Source organism: Amphiprion ocellaris, chromosome 7 (genome assembly GCF_022539595.1).
Source record: "Amphiprion ocellaris isolate individual 3 ecotype Okinawa chromosome 7, ASM2253959v1, whole genome shotgun sequence".
NCBI lineage: Eukaryota > Metazoa > Chordata > Actinopteri > Pomacentridae > Amphiprion > Amphiprion ocellaris.
This window is the reverse complement of record NC_072772.1, coordinates 35,718,323-35,737,765: the sequence shown is the minus strand read 5'-3', so window position 1 is coordinate 35,737,765 and position 19,443 is coordinate 35,718,323. Positions and strand designations below refer to the sequence as shown.

At 41.7% G+C, this 19,443-nt stretch overlaps 1 protein-coding gene across 7 annotated transcripts in view; it reads right to left on the bottom strand.

Moving 5' to 3' along the window:
* Nucleotides 1-867: 867 nt before the first annotated feature.
* LOC111586965 (latent-transforming growth factor beta-binding protein 4) overlaps nucleotides 868-19,443 on the bottom strand; it is an 84,687-nt gene continuing 66,111 nt past the window's right edge. For all 7 annotated transcript variants that reach the window (XM_055012000.1, XM_055012002.1, XM_055012001.1 and 4 more), the window contains 16 exons: nucleotides 19,263-19,388; nucleotides 19,058-19,183; nucleotides 15,707-15,829; nucleotides 13,473-13,604; nucleotides 13,268-13,393; nucleotides 12,261-12,404; nucleotides 11,245-11,562; nucleotides 11,081-11,152; nucleotides 9,713-9,841; nucleotides 9,380-9,520; nucleotides 8,547-8,699; nucleotides 8,154-8,273; nucleotides 6,692-6,854; nucleotides 6,328-6,614; nucleotides 5,710-5,862; nucleotides 868-4,964 (listed from right to left, as the gene is read on the bottom strand). In XM_055012000.1, coding sequence (XP_054867975.1) covers nucleotides 4,822-4,964; nucleotides 5,710-5,862; nucleotides 6,328-6,614; nucleotides 6,692-6,854; nucleotides 8,154-8,273; nucleotides 8,547-8,699; nucleotides 9,380-9,520; nucleotides 9,713-9,841; nucleotides 11,081-11,152; nucleotides 11,245-11,562; nucleotides 12,261-12,404; nucleotides 13,268-13,393; nucleotides 13,473-13,604; nucleotides 15,707-15,829; nucleotides 19,058-19,183; nucleotides 19,263-19,388 — 2,456 coding nt within the window. In that variant the 3' untranslated portion in view covers nucleotides 868-4,821. The remainder of the gene's footprint in view (nucleotides 4,965-5,709; nucleotides 5,863-6,327; nucleotides 6,615-6,691; nucleotides 6,855-8,153; nucleotides 8,274-8,546; nucleotides 8,700-9,379; nucleotides 9,521-9,712; nucleotides 9,842-11,080; nucleotides 11,153-11,244; nucleotides 11,563-12,260; nucleotides 12,405-13,267; nucleotides 13,394-13,472; nucleotides 13,605-15,706; nucleotides 15,830-19,057; nucleotides 19,184-19,262; nucleotides 19,389-19,443) is intronic.

Genomic DNA, 19,443 nt, shown 5'->3' with positions numbered 1-19,443 from the left:
TTTACAGATTTACTCCATCTAAAATACTACTTTGTGGACATGTTTCAAAGGTTTATTTCCCCCAAAATACATCTTTTTGTCTAAAGAGTTCGAGTTTAACAGGTTTAATCAACCCAAAGTACTACTTTCTGCCCTGATAGTTGCGCTTTAAGAGGTTTATTTCACCTGAAATATTACTTCCCATCCAAATACTTAGGGTTCTAAAGGTTCATTCTGCTTTGTGTAAAACCTTTAAAACTTTTACACAAAGTACTGTCTGACCAAATACTCATAGTTTCAATGGTTTAGTCTAGCCTAAATGCCACTTTTTCTCTCTACAGTTTTCCAGGTTTGTTCCACCCAAAGTACTACTCTCAGTCCAAACACTTATAGTTTTAAAGGTTTGTTCCATCTAAAAATAGCACTTTCCTTCAAAACGTGCAGTTTTAAAGGTTCTTTCCAACCGAAATACTACTTCCTGTTCAAATACTTTAGTTGTAAAATTTATTCAACCCAAAACACCATCTCCTGTCCAAAAACTTGTATTTTTACAGGTTTACTCCATCTAAAATACTACTTTGTGTAAAAGGTTCTCTGAAATACCACTTTTTGTCGAAAGAGAGTTTAAAAGGTTTAATCCACCTAAAATGCCATTTTCTGTCCAAATAGTTTTGTTTTTTAAAGGTACCTTGTGGTAGTCTGCGGTCCATACATACCTATACAGGTCATGGAGGTCACGTCCAGCTCGTATCCTTGGTAACAGTCACAGGTGTAACCCTCGGCAACGCGAATACACCTGCCGTTCTCATAGCCGTGAAATAACAATAATCATAATAATAACAGAAAAAAATTAAACAGAGACAAACAAAAACCAGGGAGACAGACAGGTGTCAGTAAAAGTGTGCAAATATATTTTCTTTTCTTGTCATACAAACAACAGTGATTAAAAAAAAAAAAAGTGAATCATTAATCATAAAAATTAACAATTTAGACAAAAGCCTAAAATAAAGCCTGGTCTCTGGGAGATACAGTGCATGTTATACTTCAAACTGCAGCTGCTGAGGAGGAAAAGTTCATCATTAACTGCATCCAGAAGTTAATTAAAAAAAAACAAAAAAAAAACACAATAAACACTCGATTATTCTGTGAGAATTATTATATACACAATAAGACTGTGTGCAGCTTCCAGTACATTCAGGAGCCAAAACTGCACTAAAGCTTGAATTAATGTTCTGGAGGAAAAACAAATATAAAATACAGACACGTCAGTAACTCGTCAACACATTTAGTATTCTGAAAAGTCAATGGAAATCAGAAAATATCAACTAAAAAGCGACTTACGCTATATTTTTCCCCCATAAAAATCCCAAATGCAGATCAGAACTGGTCAGAAAAAGAGGAGGATTTTCACTGGGGATTATTTCAGAGCACAACATGTGAATCTGCACCTGAGATTTGATTAAAAAAGGAGGAAAATAAAGAATATAATCAGACTCATAGTGTTGTTATTAACCACTCAGACAGTGTTGATGGTATAAGAAATTATTCTGTACAAACTTTTACTCAACTCTAAAGCAAATAAAGTTTTCTTGGTGTCACTGATTGAAATATATGTAAACCATTATTAGTTAAAAAAGACTAAATCTCTTATCACAGTTATTTCCATACTTAGATCAGGCACTTTAACATGGATTATTTCATCTATTTAAACTGAAGCTGTAGAACACAACGGGTGAAAATGTTGACTGTAAGACTCATATTTATAAATGTGACTGTTTTAAGTCCAAAAAAATCTAATTAAAATGTAACGAAGTGAGTTAGCATTTATCCACGGTAGCATTAAGGTAAGATGTAAGAATATAAAATATATACGAGCAAAAAATGGGGATATTTGGACTCATTATTTATCAAATATCATGGCTAGTGTGGTTATTTTTTTACCAGGAAGAAAAAACAACAACACCTCTGACAATTCCCACACCGAAGCTAACACTTCCCAGCTTGTTTATTAGCCTTCAAGCTAACAGCTAGCTAAAAATACTGCCTGTAAACACAATTCAGTGATTAAAACTAATTAAATGGGGAATTTTGAACTTCAGTATTTAAGCAGCAGATTATTTTTAAAGAGAGCAACACTTCCAAAAAACCTCGTAGCTTCTCTAGTAGCCCTCAAGCTACTAGCCAGTAGCTCACTAGCTAAGACATGATGCAAGAAAATGTAATTCAGACATTAAAAAGGAAATAACTGAGGCAGATTTGGACTCGTTGCTGCAGTTTCTCAGTGGACAAATTATTTTCAGTGGAAAATTATTCTTCAGTTTCCGAGCTAAACCTTCCCAGCTTGTTTATTAGCGCCAGAGCTAACACACAGCTAACCGGCAACTCACTAGCTAAGCACTATTTCCAGAAAACATAATTTAGTTATTAAAATGAATTAACTGAAGTCATTTGGACTCATTGCAGTATTTCAGTGAACAGATCATTTTTAGTACAAAAATATTTCTGAAATTTCAAGCTAACACTTACCAGCTTTTATATTAGCTCAGCTTAGCTTAACAGCTCATTAGCTAGAAGACACTGCCATAAAATATAATTGACAAATTAAAATGGATTAACTGTCCAGTTTGGACGTTGTGCCTCAGTATTTCAGTAGGAAGTATTGATTTTTCAGTAGAAAACCAGAGCTAGCACTTCTCAGCTTCTCTATTAGCCCTTAAACTAACAGCTAGCAGCTCACTAGCTAATAAACGCTGCAATAACATACAATTCAGTGATTAATTTAACTGGTGAAATTCTGACAAATCACTGCAGTATTTTATTGAATAAATCACTTTCAGTAGAGAAAATGTTTCAATGTCCACGGCCAAAATAACAACTCCCAACTTTTTAATTAGTTTTTTAATTAACAGCTAGCAGCTCACTATTTAATACACATTGCAAGAATATATTTTTTTAGTAATTAAAATGGATTAGCTGGTGGAATTTCTGCAGTATTTCAGCAAAGACATATTTTCAGTAGAAAAACATTTCCCAGCTAGCACTTACCAGCTTCTTTAATAGATAATGAGCTAACGGCTAGCGACTCACTAGCTAATAAACAGTCAGAATATATAATTTAGTTATTTAAATGAATAAACTGAGGGGAATTTGTACTTCACACCTAAGTATTTTGTGAGCAAATTACTTTCAGGCAGAATTCCTTAAATTTCTTACACAGTGAAGTTAACATTTCGTAGCTTGTGTATTAGCTCTTGAGCTAACAGCTAGCAGCTAAAAAGCATTGCCCGAAAGTGAATGAATGACGCTGAATTGACTGTGGGAGCTTAGATTTGTTGCTGTATTTTAGTGATCAATTAATTTTCAGTAGAATATTCTTCAATTTCAACAGCGAAGCGAACACTTCCCAGTTTGTTAGCGCTTGAGCTAACCGCTAGCAGCTTACTAGCTAAACGATACCTGTTGGAATACATAGTTTAGCAGTTGGAATGAATTAAAAGAGAAATTTGAAGTTGTAGCTGCAGTATTATTTTTCAGTAGAACATTGCTCTAAGCTAACAGTTCACTGTTTCCTCTGTAGCTAATGTGCAAAGAGCTAATGAGCGCATGCTAACTTCGCATATTAGTGTCTGGTGAGCTAACGACTCACCAATGATTAACATACGGTGTGTTGTAAATTAATTTCGACAATATAATAACGTGAAACATAATGCTAGCTACTGCTCGATAGCTAAAATCTTCATGTTAGCTTAAATTTTAGTTGTTAGCTACTAAAATTTAAGTTACACTTTTCTTTTACTGCTTGTAATTATTGATTCATGAAATCACTTTTTTTTAATACTTGTTTTTTGGTCAATAAAGCTTTAAATCTTATCAATCAGATGTGGTGTTTCATATTTAAATAATCATTTATGCTGTAGATTATTATTATTTTCAACCGTTTACACACCAGAGATCTGAGTATGAAATGAGTATAGATTGAGATCTGCGTGACCCTAAAAAATACAATTAAACACACATAAAGCTGTTTCTTGTTGAAAATAACCTTTAACATGATCCCAGTGCAGCCTTCTTTAAATAAAACAGAACCAAATAGGGCTGGAATAGCTCAGAATTGTGTGACTTTATAGCATTTTGTGTTGAAACTTGATATGCATTTTAATCAGGCTAACTGCAATAAGCTGTACACTTTCTGGGCTTGGACTGGAACCAGGACTAGGTGGTACTTAGCTCTTCAGGCTAGTATTTTTCTTTTAATTGAGGAAAATGTAAGTTTTACTATTAGCGCCTCTTGTCTTGCCACTGGAGGTACTGACAACTGTTACCCAATCACTTTGACGATAAAAAACCCATAAAAACTTGTTGATTCTCAGGCATTCTCATATCTTTTCCAAGCAGGTGTTTATCTGTGATGGATCTCAAAGATGACGACGTCTTTAGAAAGCAGAAATTTTGTCAAATCTAAAAATGTGTGTATCTTGACTGGCTGATTTTCGGCACAGATTGCAGCTATTGGGCGCTAAAGGTTTTTACAGTAGCCATGAAACAACTTGCCTTAATCAACTCTTACCTGCCCAGGTACCGAAAAAGAACCCTAGCTGGGTGGAAACCATCCAACTGGGAGCACTGGTGAGGAAATGTGTCAGTTTGGATTGTAAAGGCGGCGTTAAGTTGTTCTAAAATCAGGCTAGCTCTAACCAGTTTAGTGCAATCTAGAGTCTTTCAGTCCAGTATCTTCAGTCCTGGTCCAGTCTGGTTTGTCACATCTGGTCCAGTACTAAACCAGTCCAGTCTGCCGCCGTGGGGTCCCGTCGGTAAACTGGTTTTACTGGGTCCCGGTCCGGTCTAAGCAGCCACACAGTGGTTGGGTCGGCGGGACATGACGTAACCTCTCCGGCAGACGCAGCGGAACGAACCGTCGGTGTTCACGCAGCGAGCGTTGACGCACGGAAACTCCAAACCGACGGCGTCCTCACACTCGTTTATATCTGCAAACACACACAGACGATCGGTTACCAATAAAACAATCAATACTGGGTGGAATCTGGAGGAAAATCATGAAGTTATATGTTCATAAAGGTGTGTTTACATAATGTTTGTGGTCTGAATCCAAGATATTCTATTAACTGTCAACTGTGTTCATTGATTCTATTCCTTCATTTTTACTCCTTTGGAATGCAGATTCTTTTACTCAATACTTTTAAAAGGTTTATTCCATCGAAAATACTACTTCCTGTCCAAGTACTTGGAGTTTTAAAGGTTTGCTCCACCCAAAATACTAATTTCTGCCCATGCATTTGTAGTTTTACAGGTTTGTTTCATCCAAAGTACTACTCTGTCCAAACACTTACAGTTTTAAAGGCATATGCCACCCAAAATATAACTTTCCATCAAAATACTTGTAGTTTTACAGGTTTATTGCACTCGAAATACTACTTCCTGTTTAAATACTTTTAGTTTTAAAGATTGAATCAACCCAAAACACTACTTCCTGTACTTGTAGTTTTAAAGGTTTATTCACCTGATATACTTTTTGTCTGAAGCGTTAGAGTTTAAAAGGTTTAATCCACCTAAAATACCACTTTCTGTCCAGCTAGTTTTGGTTTTTAAAGGTTTATTCCAGGATTGAGGATTGGATGTGGGAGGTTTTTCCATCATCTTCATCTTTACTTCAGTCTTATGATGCAGAATAAAACCTGGGAAATCTTGTGGTAGTCTGCCGTCTATACGTACCTATACAGGTCATGGAGGTCATGTCCAGCTCGTATCCTTGGTAACAGTCACAGGTGTAACCCTCGGCAACGCGAATACACCTGCCGTTCTCACAGCCATGAAGTATCCCACAATCCTCAGCTGCACTCAGGCTGGCGTACGACTCGTAACGCCCTGAAAGAGAAGAAGATAATGATGTAAAAATGGTCTTTCTGAATGAATTCTGAGTCACTATGATCGAGTTTTAAGTTATTTTGGACAATTTTTGTTTATGTTTGGGCAAATTGTGAGTCAAGGTAGATTATTTTATGTTACTTGGGACAAATTTGAAATTATTTTACTCAAGTTATTTGGACAATTGGAGGACAATAAAACCTACTGGATGAATAAAATAAATGCAGCTCGGCTCAGAAACAGTGAACAGAGCAGCAAGTTGTTGAAGATATATTCGGCATGGTGAAACATATTTATACTGATGATGAGCAGAGACTCAAAACTGGACTAAAACTGGTCCAAAATGATTCAGATTGTCTTTAACCACTCTTTCTGATCAACTTTTCAGTCACTTTGAACTAGTTTCAATGAGCAACACCTGACAGAAGCTGCTGGAGGTGTGAATTTAAAGGCGCTACGACTCACTCTCGTACAGCCTCCTCGGTGCTGCTCCTCCTCGGCTCCTGTCGGTGAATGGAGGAAACGGTGGACCGGGCCTCCACGACCTCTCCTCCTCCTCCTCCTCCTCTTCCTCCTCGTATCTCGGGGCTCCTGGCAGCGGTGCCAAGCTGAGAGGAGGAGCGTCAGGTCGGGACGGAGGAGGAGGCTGGGCCCCGAAGGAGATCTCAGCTCGGGGGTCCGGAGGGAGGCGGAAAGATGGAGGTCTGGATCCGTCGGGGGGTCCGTAGTCTCCTTCAGGGTAGTACCCGGTGCTGACAGACACACAGATGTTATTATTATTATTAGTTATTGTAATGGTGACTTAAAGGTGCCGCTGCTTCATCCTCACCTGAAGTCCGGCAGGCCAAAGGAAGTCGGCGTCCTCCCTCTGAAACCAGACCTGCTGCCTTCTGCTGGAGAATAATCATCATAGTCTGGACGACCAAAGTCTGTACTGGGAACCACCGCTGGAGGAAAGAAGTCCAGACCATAGGGAGGCAGGAGGGGAGGAGCTGAGGAGGCAAGGAGGGAAGGAGAGGAGGAAAGGAGGCAAGGACAGGAGATGAGGAGGCCAGGAGGGAAGGAGGAGAGGATAGGAGGGAAGTAGAGGAGGGAAGGAGGCAAGGAGAGGAAACGAAGAGGCAAGGAGAGGAGACAAGGAGGCAAGGAGAGAAGATGAGGAGGCAAGGAGATGAGTAGGGAAGGAGAGGAGACAAGGAGGGAAGGAGAGGAGGAGAGGAGAGGAGATGAGGAAGCCAGGAGGGAAGGAGGAGAGGACAGGAGGGAAGGAGAGGTTGGAAGGAGGCGAGGAGAGGAAATGAAGAGGCAAGGAGAGGAGACAAGGAGGCAAGGAGAGAAGATGAGGAGGCAAGGAGATGAGGAGGGAAGGAGAGGAGGCAAGAAGGGAAGGAGAGGAGGAGAGGAGATGAGGAGGCCAGGAGGGAAGGAGGAGAGGACAGGAGGGAAGGAGAGGAGGGAAGGAGGCGAGGAGAGGAAACGAAGAGGCAAGGAGAGGCGACAAGGAGGCAAGGAGAGAAGATGAGGAGGCAAGGAGATGAGGAGGGACAGAGAGGAGACAAGGAGGGAAGAAGGAGAGGAGAGGAGGGAAAGAGAGGAGATGAGGAGACAAGGATGCAAGCAGAGGAGATGAGGAGGCAAGGTAAGGAGGCGAGGAGAGAAGGAGAGGAGGCAAGGAGGCAGGGAGAGGAGACAAGGAGAGGAGGGAAGGAGATGAGGAGGCAATGAAAGGAGGAGAGGAAGTGAGGAGGCAAGGTGGCAAGGAGATGAGACGAGGCCAGAGGGCAAGGAGACGAGGAGGCAAGGAGATGAGGAGGCAAGGAGATGAGGAGGCAAGGAGAGGAAACAATGAGAGGATATCAGAAGAGGTAACAAAGTAAGGAAATAAGGAGAGGAAACAAGGAAATGAAACAAGGAGAAAAGACAAGAAGAATCAAGGAAACCAAGAGAGAAACAAGAAAAGAAGACAAAGAAAGAAGAAGCAAGAAAAAAGAATATGAGAGGAAACAAGGAAAGGAAATTTAAAAAGGAGAGGAAACAAGAAAAGGAAGCAAAGACAGAAAACAAGGAAACAAAACAAGGAGAGCAAACAAACAGGAAACGAGATGAGAAAACAAGGAGAACAAATGAAACAAGACGATGAGAGGAATCAAGTAGCATTGAGGTAAAAAGGAAACAACAAAAAGTGAACATGAGACAAGAAGGAGAGGAAACAAGGAGAGGAAACAAACAAATCAAACTCATCTTTGGACAATCAGAAACAAACTAAAATAAAGTAAATATTCCTGGTGTACCATTGACTCCTCCTCGTCCTGGTCCTGGTCCCAGTCCAGGTTCTGATCTGGTCGAGTCTGGAAACGTCTCCGGATAAAGAGGAGGAGGAGGAAAGGAGCTGCACAGGTTGGCATAGTCATCTGTAGAGAAACAGGAAGTAGTTTTATTATTAATCTGAAGAAGAACCTTCAACTTTAGAAACAATAACTACTTCATTTATCTGTACGAAAATATAGGACATAAAAAATACCAAAACTATTCTAAAAAAAACAATTACAGTTCACTTTTTGTTGTTTTGCAGTCAACATACCAAAAAATAAGATCTTTGTGGTCATTTGTTGTTATTTTTGACTTCTTGTGGCCATTTTGCCACATGCTTGTGGTGTTTTTCTGTTTGTTTGTTTGTTGTTTACCAGAGTCGGAGGAGGGGCAGAGGGCACATCCCATCCCCCAGCCCTCCCCATAGAGGCAGCAGCAGTCCATGAAGGTGACCTGAGCTCCCAGCAGAGGATTCTGACACAGTAGGTCCGCCGTGACCTGCTGCCAGCACACCGACAGGTTCTCGTCTGACAGCATCAAAAAGATAAACAACGACAGAGGCGATAAACAACAACAAGAGACGACGGCTGAAGGTGCAGAATTAAGCTCTTTACTTCAGGGATGCCGAGCTGCAAGTTCATCAATATTTATGTCACGTTTTGTCTTCCTAGTTAGTGCTTTAACATTCGATTCTATGCAGATGATACAATTTTATACAGCTTTAACATTCCTTTCTATCTGATTTTATACAACTTTAAAATTGTTTCTATGTTGATGGCACGACTTTATACAGCTAAAATTTGTCTTGAAGCAGATGATACAATTTTTACCAGCTTTAGCATTAGTTTCTATGCAGATGATATGATTTTATACAGCTTTAGCATTTGTTTCTATGCGGATGATTCGATTTTTGTACAACTTTAAAATTTGTTTCTATGCAGATGATATGATTTTATCCAGCTTTAACATTCGTTTCTATGTGGACGAGCAGATTTTATACAACTTTAAGAAATGTGTTTCTATGTAGAAGATATGACTTTTAACAGCTTTAACATTAATTTCTATGCAGATGATACGATTTTATCCGACTTTAGCATTCGTTTTTATGCAGATGATATGATTTTTACCAGCTTTAACATTAATTTCTATGCAGATGACATGATTTTATACAGCTGTAGTTCCAGAGTAAGGGAGGCAGCAATCTTACCCACAGTCAGGTGGGAGGAATTCACACAGTTTCGCTGAGTGTCATCGAGCACCAGAGGATGCTGACAGCTGCAGTAATACGAACCCACAGTGTTGACACAAATTCCTCCAACACAACTTTCCTCCTCACACTCGTCATGATCTGAAACAAAGAGGACAAAACACTTTACTTACACAAAAAACTGCAGATAATATTTAAAAACAACTTCAGCTGAGAACTTAATTTTCAAGTAAAGTGCATGTTTATAAACTGAGAACAAAATGAAAACCATCAGTAAAATGTTCTTGTGGTTTCAACGCACCGTTTAGTATGTGTTATTGTGTGTTTTCTTACCGATACACTCCAGCAGGGTACTGTTGTAAACGTATCCGCTGGAACAATAGCAGCTGTATCCAGGGATGTTGTTGACACAAACTCCGTTTTTACACACCTCTGGCAGGAAACGTTTACACTCATCCACATCTGGAAACACAGGTAGAAAAAGAGACGCTAGTCCACATCTGTCACAGAGTGGAGTGAGATTAGTGGGTTAGCAGGTATGTTGGGTAATGATGCTGCCACCACCATGCTTCATATCATGATGCTGCATCACTGTGCTTCATATCATGATGATGCCACCACCGTGCTTCACATCATGATGATGCCACCACCGTGCTTCACATCATGATGCTGCCACCACCGTGCTTCACATCATGATGCTGCCACCACCATGCATCATACCATGATGCTGCCATCACTGTGCTTCATATCATGATGATGCCACCACCGTGCTTCACATCATGATGATGCCACCACCGTGCTTCACATAATGATGATGCCACCACCATGCTTCACATCATGATGCAGCCACCACCGTGCTTCACATCATGATGCTGCCACCACCATGCTTCACATCATGATGCTGCCACCACCATGCTTCACATAATGATGCTGCCACCACCATGCTTCACATCATTATACAGCCACCACCGTGCTTCACATCATGATGCTGCCACCACTGTGCTTCACAGTGGGGATGGTGTGTTTGTGATGATGTTCAGTGTTTGGTATCCATCAAACATATCATCTAGTCTGATAGACATAAAGCTCCATCCTGGTCTCCTCAGACCAAAGAACCTTCTTCCAGGTGTCTTCAGAGTCTCCACATGTCTTCTGGTGAACTCTAGTCCAGATTTGAGTTTTTTCCAACAGAGTCTTCTTCTTAGTCTCCATAAAACTTTGACTGGTGAAGAACAGACAACAGTTGTTGGATGAACAGTCTCTAACATCTCAGCTGCTGAAGCTGGAACTCCTTCAGAGGAGTCATAGAAGTCTTGGTGGCTTCCATCACTAGTCTCTTTCTTCTCGGTCTCTTTCAGGTCTTGAGGACGTCCTGCTCTAGTCAGATTTATTCAAGTTCCATCTTCCTTCCATTTCTTAATGATGGATTTAACTGGACTCCAAGAGATCTTCAGGAACTTGGAAATGTTCTTGTATCATCCTGACTGATGCATTTCAACAACCTTTTCTCTGAGTTTCTTGGTTCTTTAGTCTTCATGGTGTAGTTTTATCCAGGAGGACTGATCCACCAGAGACTGAACCTTCCAGATTCAGGAGTCGTTATGCTACAACCACTGACCTCAGACTCTATAATTTGCTCTATGAAGCTGATTCTGAAGTTGGAGTAATAAGTATTGATTTAACATAAAGGTGTGTTTGTACCTGTGTAGCTGAAGGCTCCAGGTCCAGCGGTGATATATCCTCTCCCACTGGGACACAGAGACAGGAACTCGGCTGCAACACAGACCAACCTTGGCCGTCAGATTATGAACTAAAACATCTCTGAGTTAGACCTCCATGTCGCAGCTTCCTGCAGGTTGACTCACCTGTGTCTGGAGGTGGACAGGTGTGGTACTGGCAGCCCAGCCCCCAGCCCTCCCCCACCGTGCAGCAGCACTCCTGCTGGCTGGTGTTGGTGGCCAGGAGGCTGCAGGTTCCTCTCTCGGCCAGGTTGTAGTAGCACTCCCTCAGCTCACCTGGTCGGGCTGCAGGTAGAGGAGGAAGCATCGGAGACAACTCCACCACGCTGACATGGAAGGAGGAGGACGACCCGGAGGTCGAGGAGGACGAAGAGGAGGATGACGAAGAAGAGGAGGATGCAGAGGAGGAAGTGTGGTAGTCGGGGGGAACCCCTCCAGTCAATACTACATTAAAAAAAAAAGACATTTATGCATTGTGAGGACATTTCTTTGCACCGTGAGGACCTATGTTTGCTTTGAGGACATTTTTGCACCAGGAGAACGTTGGCTTGCACAATGAACATGTTTCTCTGCATTGCGAGGACATTGTTTGCACTGCGTAGACATTTCTTTGGAGTGTAAAGACATTTATGTGCACTCTGCGGACACTTTTTTTTTGCATTGTGATGATATTCCTACACATTGAGGACAGTTTTCCACACTATAAGGTCATTTCTTGGCACTGTGTGAACATTTTTCTTGCAATGTGATGATTTTTGTTGCACTGCAAGGACATTTTTGCACAGTATAGACATTTTTATGCACTGAGGACATTTGTTTGCATGGGGGGTAATTTTTTTTTTTTTTTAAAATCGAACAAAATAAAATAAACTAAATTTAACAGAATGTTCTTTACTAACATCTTTTCTTTAGCCAAATTTTACAGTTTACAGATGTGAGGACATTTTTCAACACTCTGAGGACATTTTTCTACATGGTGAGGACATTTTTCTGCACTGTGAGGACATTTTTCTACACTCTGAGGACATTTTACTACACTCTGAGGACATTTTTCTACACTCTGAGGACATTTTACTACACTCTGAGGACATTTTTCTACACTGTGAGGACATTTCTTTGCCTACCGTGACAGTATTTCTTACCGTGTCCTGTAGTGCCGACACACCGTTTGGTCGTCGTGTCGAACTCTTCTCCGGCTCGGTCACATTCACACATGAAGGAACCCTCCATGTTCTCACAGCGAGCAGAACCACAAACACCCGGCAGAGACACACACTCATCCTCATCTGGGACGCAAAAAAACATCATGAGGACATTTAAGGCAAATGAAGGTACTTAAGGGAGGATATTTAAGGATGATTAGGATCTTTAAAGGAAGTGAGGACATTTAAGGGAGATATTTAAGAGAAGTGACGACATTTGAGGGAGATATTTAAGGACAATTCGGATCTTTAAGGGAAATGAGGACATTTAAGGCAAACGAAGGCACTTAAGGGAGGATATTTAAGGATGATCAGGATCTTTAAGGGAAGTGAGGACATTTAAGGCAAATGAAGGCACTTAAGGGAGGATATTTAAGGACGATCAGGATCTTTAAGGGAAGTGAGGACATGTAAGGGGGACATTTAGAATATTGAAGGGAAGTGACGACATTTAAGGGAGATATTTAGGGACAATTAGGATATTGAAGGGAGGTGAGGACATTTAAGGAGATATTTAAGAACAATGAAGATATATAAGGGAGGTGAAGTAATTTAAGGGAGATATTTAAGGACAGTTAAGATATTTAAGGGAAGCCATGACATTTAAGTGAAGCTATCTAAGGATAGTTTGAATATTTGAGGTAAATGAGGACATTTAAGGGATATATTGATGGACAATTGGGATATTTAAGGGAAGTGAGGACATTTAAGGGAGATATTTAAGGACATTTAAGATATTTAAGGGAAGTCAGGACATTTAAGGGAGATATTTAAGGCCATTTAGAATATTTAAGTGAAGTGAGGACATTTAGGGAAAAATATTTGAGAATTAAGGACATTTAATCTTCATCCTGATTGTCTGTGCTGTCAGTTTTGTTATTTTCTGGATTCTCAGCCCTAGTATTATACTCTAAAGTATCAGAGTACTCCCTCCAGCTCTAACATACCCTCGCAGGCCTTCCCGTCGACGGTGGAGGTGAATCCCTGGTCGCAGACACACAGGTAGGTTCCTATGAGGTTCTGGCAGAAGGCATGTTCTCCACAGACTGTGGTGTTTCCACATTCGTTAACATCTGACAGAGACAGAAGTGTTTAAACCTCTGTAGGTGGAATAAAAACACACTCACCTTCATCACCTGCACTCAGACTCACCCACACAGCCGCCGCCCAGCGTCGCCTGGTAACCAGGTTCACAGGAAGTGAGGCAGCGGTACGAGCCAATCGTGTTCTCGCATCGCTGTGACCCGCAAACCGAACCGCCAGACGACACACACTCGTCCACGTCTGCGAGAGAAAGAAGTTCGTTAGAGATGAGACGATTCACGGGTCTGGATGGAAACGTTTAAACTCAGAGACGTCCTCACAAAGACACAAAAGCACACAGGACACTGAAGGTGTGCGACAAGTGGGGACATTTAAGGGGGAATATTTAAGGACTTTTAGGATATTTAAGGGGAGTGGGGACATTTAAGGGGGAATATTTAAGGAGTTTTAGGATATTTAAGGGAATTGGGGACATTTAAGGGAGAATATTTAAGGACTTTCAGGGAATTTAGGATACTTAAGGGAAGTGAGGATATTGAAGGGAGAATATATAAGGACTTGTAGGATATTTAAGGGAAATGGGGACATTTAAGGGAGACTATTTAAGGACAACTATGACATTTAAGGGAAGTGAGGACATTTAAGGGAGAACATTTAAGGAGTTTTAGGATATTTAAGGGAATTGGGGACATTTAAGGGAGAATATTTAAGGACTTTTGGTGGATTTAAGGACATTTAGGATATTTAAGGGAAGTGAGGACATTTAAGGGAGAATATTTAAGGACTTTTATGATATTTAAGGGAAATGAAGACATTTAAGGGAGAATATTTAAGGACTTTTATGACATTTAAGGGAAGTGGGGACATTTAAGGGAGGATACTTGAGGACATTTATGATATTTAAGGGAAATGAAGACATTTAAGGGAGAATATTTAAGGACTTCTAGGATATTTAAGGGAAGCGAGGACATTTAAAGGAGAATATTTCAGGACTTTTAGGATATTTAAGGAAAATGAGGACATTTAAAGGAGAATATTTAAGGACTTGTAGGATATTTAAGGGAAGTGAGGACATTTAAGGGAAAATATTTAAGGACTTTTAGGATATTTAAGGGAAAATATTTAAGGACAATTAGGACATTTAAAGGAGAATTTTAAGGACTTTTAGGATATTTAAGGGAAGTGGGGACATTTAAGGGAAAATATTTAAAGACTTTTAGGATATTTAAGGGAAGTGAGGACATTTAAAGACAATTAGGTTATTTAAGGGAAAATTCTTAAGCACAGTTAGGATGTTGGAGGGAAGTGAGGACATTTAAGGAAGGATAATTAGGGACAGCTAGAATATTTAAGGGACGTTTAAGTGAAAGACATTTAGGAGTAGTGAGGACATTTAAGGTAGGATGTTTGAGGATTCAATGAGGATATTTAAGGGAAAAGAGGACATAAAAGTAAAGATTTTAAGGGGATATTTGAGGGAAGTGAGAACATTGAATGGACATAAGGACATTTAAGGGAAAATATTTAGGGACAGTTAGGATATTTAAGAGAAGCAAGGACATACCATAATTTTATACTCTGAAACATATAAAAACAACACATTTTCATAATATAAAGTATTTTTTTCCTTGACATAAAAACTAAAGTAAACAAATTTGTAAATATCATCATCTCAAATGTTGGAACATCCAAAAAGCCGATTCAATTCTGGAATAAAAACAAGATACAGTCTGTATGATCGGTGCTTATAATGAGCAAGAGGAGAGATCAACAGTAGCATTACTCTGAAAATGTCCTTCTAGGGTTACTGAGGAAGGAGAGAACGTGAGGAAAGAGCAGATATTTAAGGAAAACCAGGATATTTAAGTGAAGTGAGGTCATTCTGAAGACGTGAGGACATTTTGATATATTTAGGGAAAGAAAACTGAGAACACTGTTGGACGATGAGGACGTTTAGTTAAATTATTCTGGTCTTTTATGGACACAGCGGAGGCTTAAAGTGAGGTTTAGTTTACAGCTCAGGAATGAAGGTGCGTAGTAATGTGTAGTAGTGTATATTAGTGTGTAGTAGTGTGTAGTAGTGTATATTAGTGTGTAGTAGTGTATATTAGTGTGTAGTAGTGTGTAGTAGTGTATATTAGTGTGTAGTAGTGTGTAGTAGTGTATATTAGTGTGTAGTAGTGTATATTAGTGTGTAGTAGTGTGTAGTAGTGTATATTAGTGTGTAGTAGTGTGTAGTAGTGTATATTAGTGTGTAGTAGTGTATATTAGTGTGTAGTAGTGTATATTAGTGTGTATTAGTGTGTATTAGTGTGTGTTAGTGTGTGTTAGTGTTAGCGTACCGAGGCAGGCGTTCTTCTCTGGATTCGCCGTGAAGCCGGTTTCACATTGACACTGGAAAGATCCTTCAGTGTTTAAACAGCGACCATCTGAACAAATGCCCGACTTCAAACATTCATCCACGTCTGCACAGAAAACATAATAATTATTTACACTAATTATTAGGAACAGCTCATTAATGCAACCGAACACCTCAACCAGACATTTAGATGTTTATCGAGCTTCTATAGTCACTGCAAAGTTGAGTTTTGAGACTTTTTTGGAGGTTCGAGGTCCCCTTTAGCCGGCTATATGAGTTTGGAGAGGCTGTGGAGAAGGACTTCGGTTGACCTCAAGGAAGTTCTGGCAAACCGTTTGACGCCTCAGGAAGTGGAGGCAGGCCCTTCCCCAGGCTGTGTACAACTGGGGCAGAGAACTGTTGACCCATTCTGGGGACACTGTTGGGCGGTGGAAAGAGCACTTCGAGGAACTCCTGAATCCGGTAAACATGTCCTCTGTGGAGGAGGCAGAGCCTGAAGACTCGGGGGAATCTACATCCATATCAGTGGCAGAGGTTGCCGAGGTAATTAAGAAGCTCCTCGGTGGCACCAGGTATGGATGAAATTCACCCTGAGATGCTGAAGGCTCTGGACATTGTTGGACTGTCATGACTGACACATCTCTACAATGTTGCGTGGGCACTGTTAGGGTTTCTGTGGAGTGGCAGACCGGGTTGGTGGTTCCTATTTTTAAAAAGAGGATCCGAAGAGTGTGTTCCAACTATCAGGGTATCACACTTCTCAGCCTCCCTGGGAAAGTTTACCCTAGGGTACTGGAAGGGAGGTTCAGATTCAGGAGGAGTAATGATTCCATCCTGGTTGTGGAACAGTGGATCAGCTCGTTACTCTTGAGGAGCTGCCGAGGGGGTTATGGGAGTTCGACCTGCCAGTCCACATGTGTTCTGTGGATCTGGAGAAGGCCTACAACCGTGTCCCCCGAGGGGCTCTGTGGGGGGTACTGAGGGAGTATGGGGTACTGGGCTCGCTGATACGAACCATTTGGTCCCTGTAGAACCAAAGCGAGAGCTGTGTCCACATACTCAGCACAAAATCAGACTCGTTTCCAGTGGTTGTTGGACTCCACCGGGACTGTCCTTTGTCTCCAATTCTGTTTGTGGTCTTCATGGACAGGCTCTCAAGGCCCAACCGGGGTGAGGAGGGTGTCTGGTTTGGGGACCTCAGGACCCTCTTTTTGACCGGGGTGGAGCCCGTTCGGAGTTGGAGCCGGCGCCCGACTTGGCGCCGGTTTTTTGTGTTTCGACCACCGGAGCTGCGGCTCCGGGCTCCAAAAACTGGGGCCGTTTCGGGCACCAACTCGTTGCTGGGCCAGAGTTGGCCAGAGTTGAGAGCCGAGCACGTCACGGGCAGAGGGCGGGGTGACATCTAAAAACATCTAAAAAGATAAACATAGATATGATCATCAACTTATTGCGCGTTTAACCGCTAAGTAATCAATGCAAGCGTAGTCGAAGCTAAGTAGCTAAGCTAACGCTAGCACGTTTACTGTTAAGTATCCAAACGTCTTTGATAATTACCTTTCTTCTCAAACGTGATCGCCGGGCATTGGAACGGCGACGCCGATGAGTAACCCCTAACAGAAGGTTTTGCTGTTCAGCGATGGCGAGACACACTAGCAAAGCCATGAACACCACTCCAATAAAGTCCTCCATTGTTGTTGTGTGGGTTTCCGTACGGCGTGAACGCTGTTGAACGGCTACGTACGCAGTACGTACACACGTTTTGTGGTGGCGCAATGACGCAGCTCCAACTTTGCTCCTTCTGAATGGAAACACAAACCCGTTCTGGGGCGGCACGAGATTTGAACCAAAAAAGCACTGGCTCTCAACTTTGAACCAACCTAGCACCTGGTGCTCTTTGGTCGAAAAGGGGCTAGGATCACATCTGTTTTTGCAGATGATGTGGTTCTGTTGGTTTCACCAGACCTTCAGCAGCACTGGAGCAGTATGCAGCCAAGTGTGAAGCGGCGGGGATGTGGATCAGAACCTCCAAGTCCGAGGCCATGGTTCTCTGCCGGAAACGGCCAGAAATAACTAATATTAAAACCTTCACAAAAAAAGTTAAGGTGTGGCTTAAAGCAAACCAGAGCTGTACTCATTTTTAAAGTGTTGTAGTTTAAATAGCTAATTTGGATTGATTTGTAACATTTTACTTTTTCTTTTCCTTCTTGCTTTTGTTTTATAGATTTGTGAGGATTTTTAACTTAATTCTGTAAGTTATGGTTGTATTTGTTTAGGTTTTTTGTATATTGTACTTTTAAAGGATTGTGATCTTGTATGTTTTGGTTGTTTTAAAAGCCCAACTAGGGACAGGAGTTGAGAATTAGCTGTAGCTAAAACTCTACATGCAACACATCGGATTCATGAACTGTATTGAAGCTATGTTAATTGCATTGTCCCTATTAAATAAACAATTAAATAAAAAAATAAATAAAACCAGTGGATTGCTCCCTCTGGGTTGGGGGGGAGTTGCTTCCCCAAGCGAAGGAGTTCAAGTATCTTGGGATCTTGATCATGAGTGATGAGAAAATGGAGTCAGAGATGGACAGGAGGATTGGTGCAGCGTCAGCAGTAATGAAGGCGTTGTACCGAACCGTCGTGGTGAAGAGGGAACTGAACTGTAAGGAGAAGTTCTCAATTTACCATCCATCTACATTCCAACCCTCACGGGTTGGGGACCATAGGGTCATGAGCTGTGGGTAGTGACCCAAAGAATGAGATCATGGATACAAGCGTCTGAAATGAGCTTCCTCCGTAGGGTGTCTGGACTCAGCCTTAGAGATAGAGGAGAAGCTCAGACATCTGGAGGGAGCTTGGAGTAGAGCTGCTGATCCTTCACCTCTAAAGGAACCAGCTGAGGTGGTTTGGACATCTGATTGGGATGCCTCAAGGAAGATTTCCTTTGGAGGTTTTCCGAACACCCCGGGGCAGAACCAGAACTCACTGGAGGGATTGTGTATCTCATCTGGCCTGGGAACGCCTCTGGCTCCCCCAGGAAGAGCTGGAAAGTGTTGCTGGGTGGAGGAACGTCTGGAATGACCTGCTTCATCTGCTGCCTCCACGACTCGACCCCGGATAAGAGGAAGAAGATGGATGGATGGACGGACGGACGGACGGACGGACGGACGGACGGACGGACGGACGGACGGACGGACGGACGGACGGACGGACGGACAGAGCTTATTGCTACAGTTTGTCAACATAGAAGGTCCAGTTAAAGACAAACTAAATGCCTCACTGGTCCCAGTTGGACCACTGGGCTGCTGCTGGTTTCACTGCTGGTTTTACTGGGACTCACCGAGACAGGCGGTCCTGTTGTCGCTCAGTGTGAATCCCCGAGAACAAACACAGGTGAAGGATCCAGGTGTGTTGACACATTCACCTCTGGAGAAGCAGAAGTCTCCCTCCAAGCACTCGTTAATGTCTGAGGACACAGCAGGTTAAATGATCAGCGTATTAATGAAGATATTAATGTTAATTATGGTTAAACTCAACGCTCTCACCTCTGCACTGCCTCCCCAGTCCGGAAGTTCGATATCCGGGTTGACAGTCGCACCTGAACGAGCCGACGGTGTTCACACACACTCGCTCTGCGTCACACACACCGACCTTCAAACACTCGTCAACATCTGCAGCAGAAACATCAACAACATGGAGGTCAGATTTCCTGTCAGTCAGGGTGTT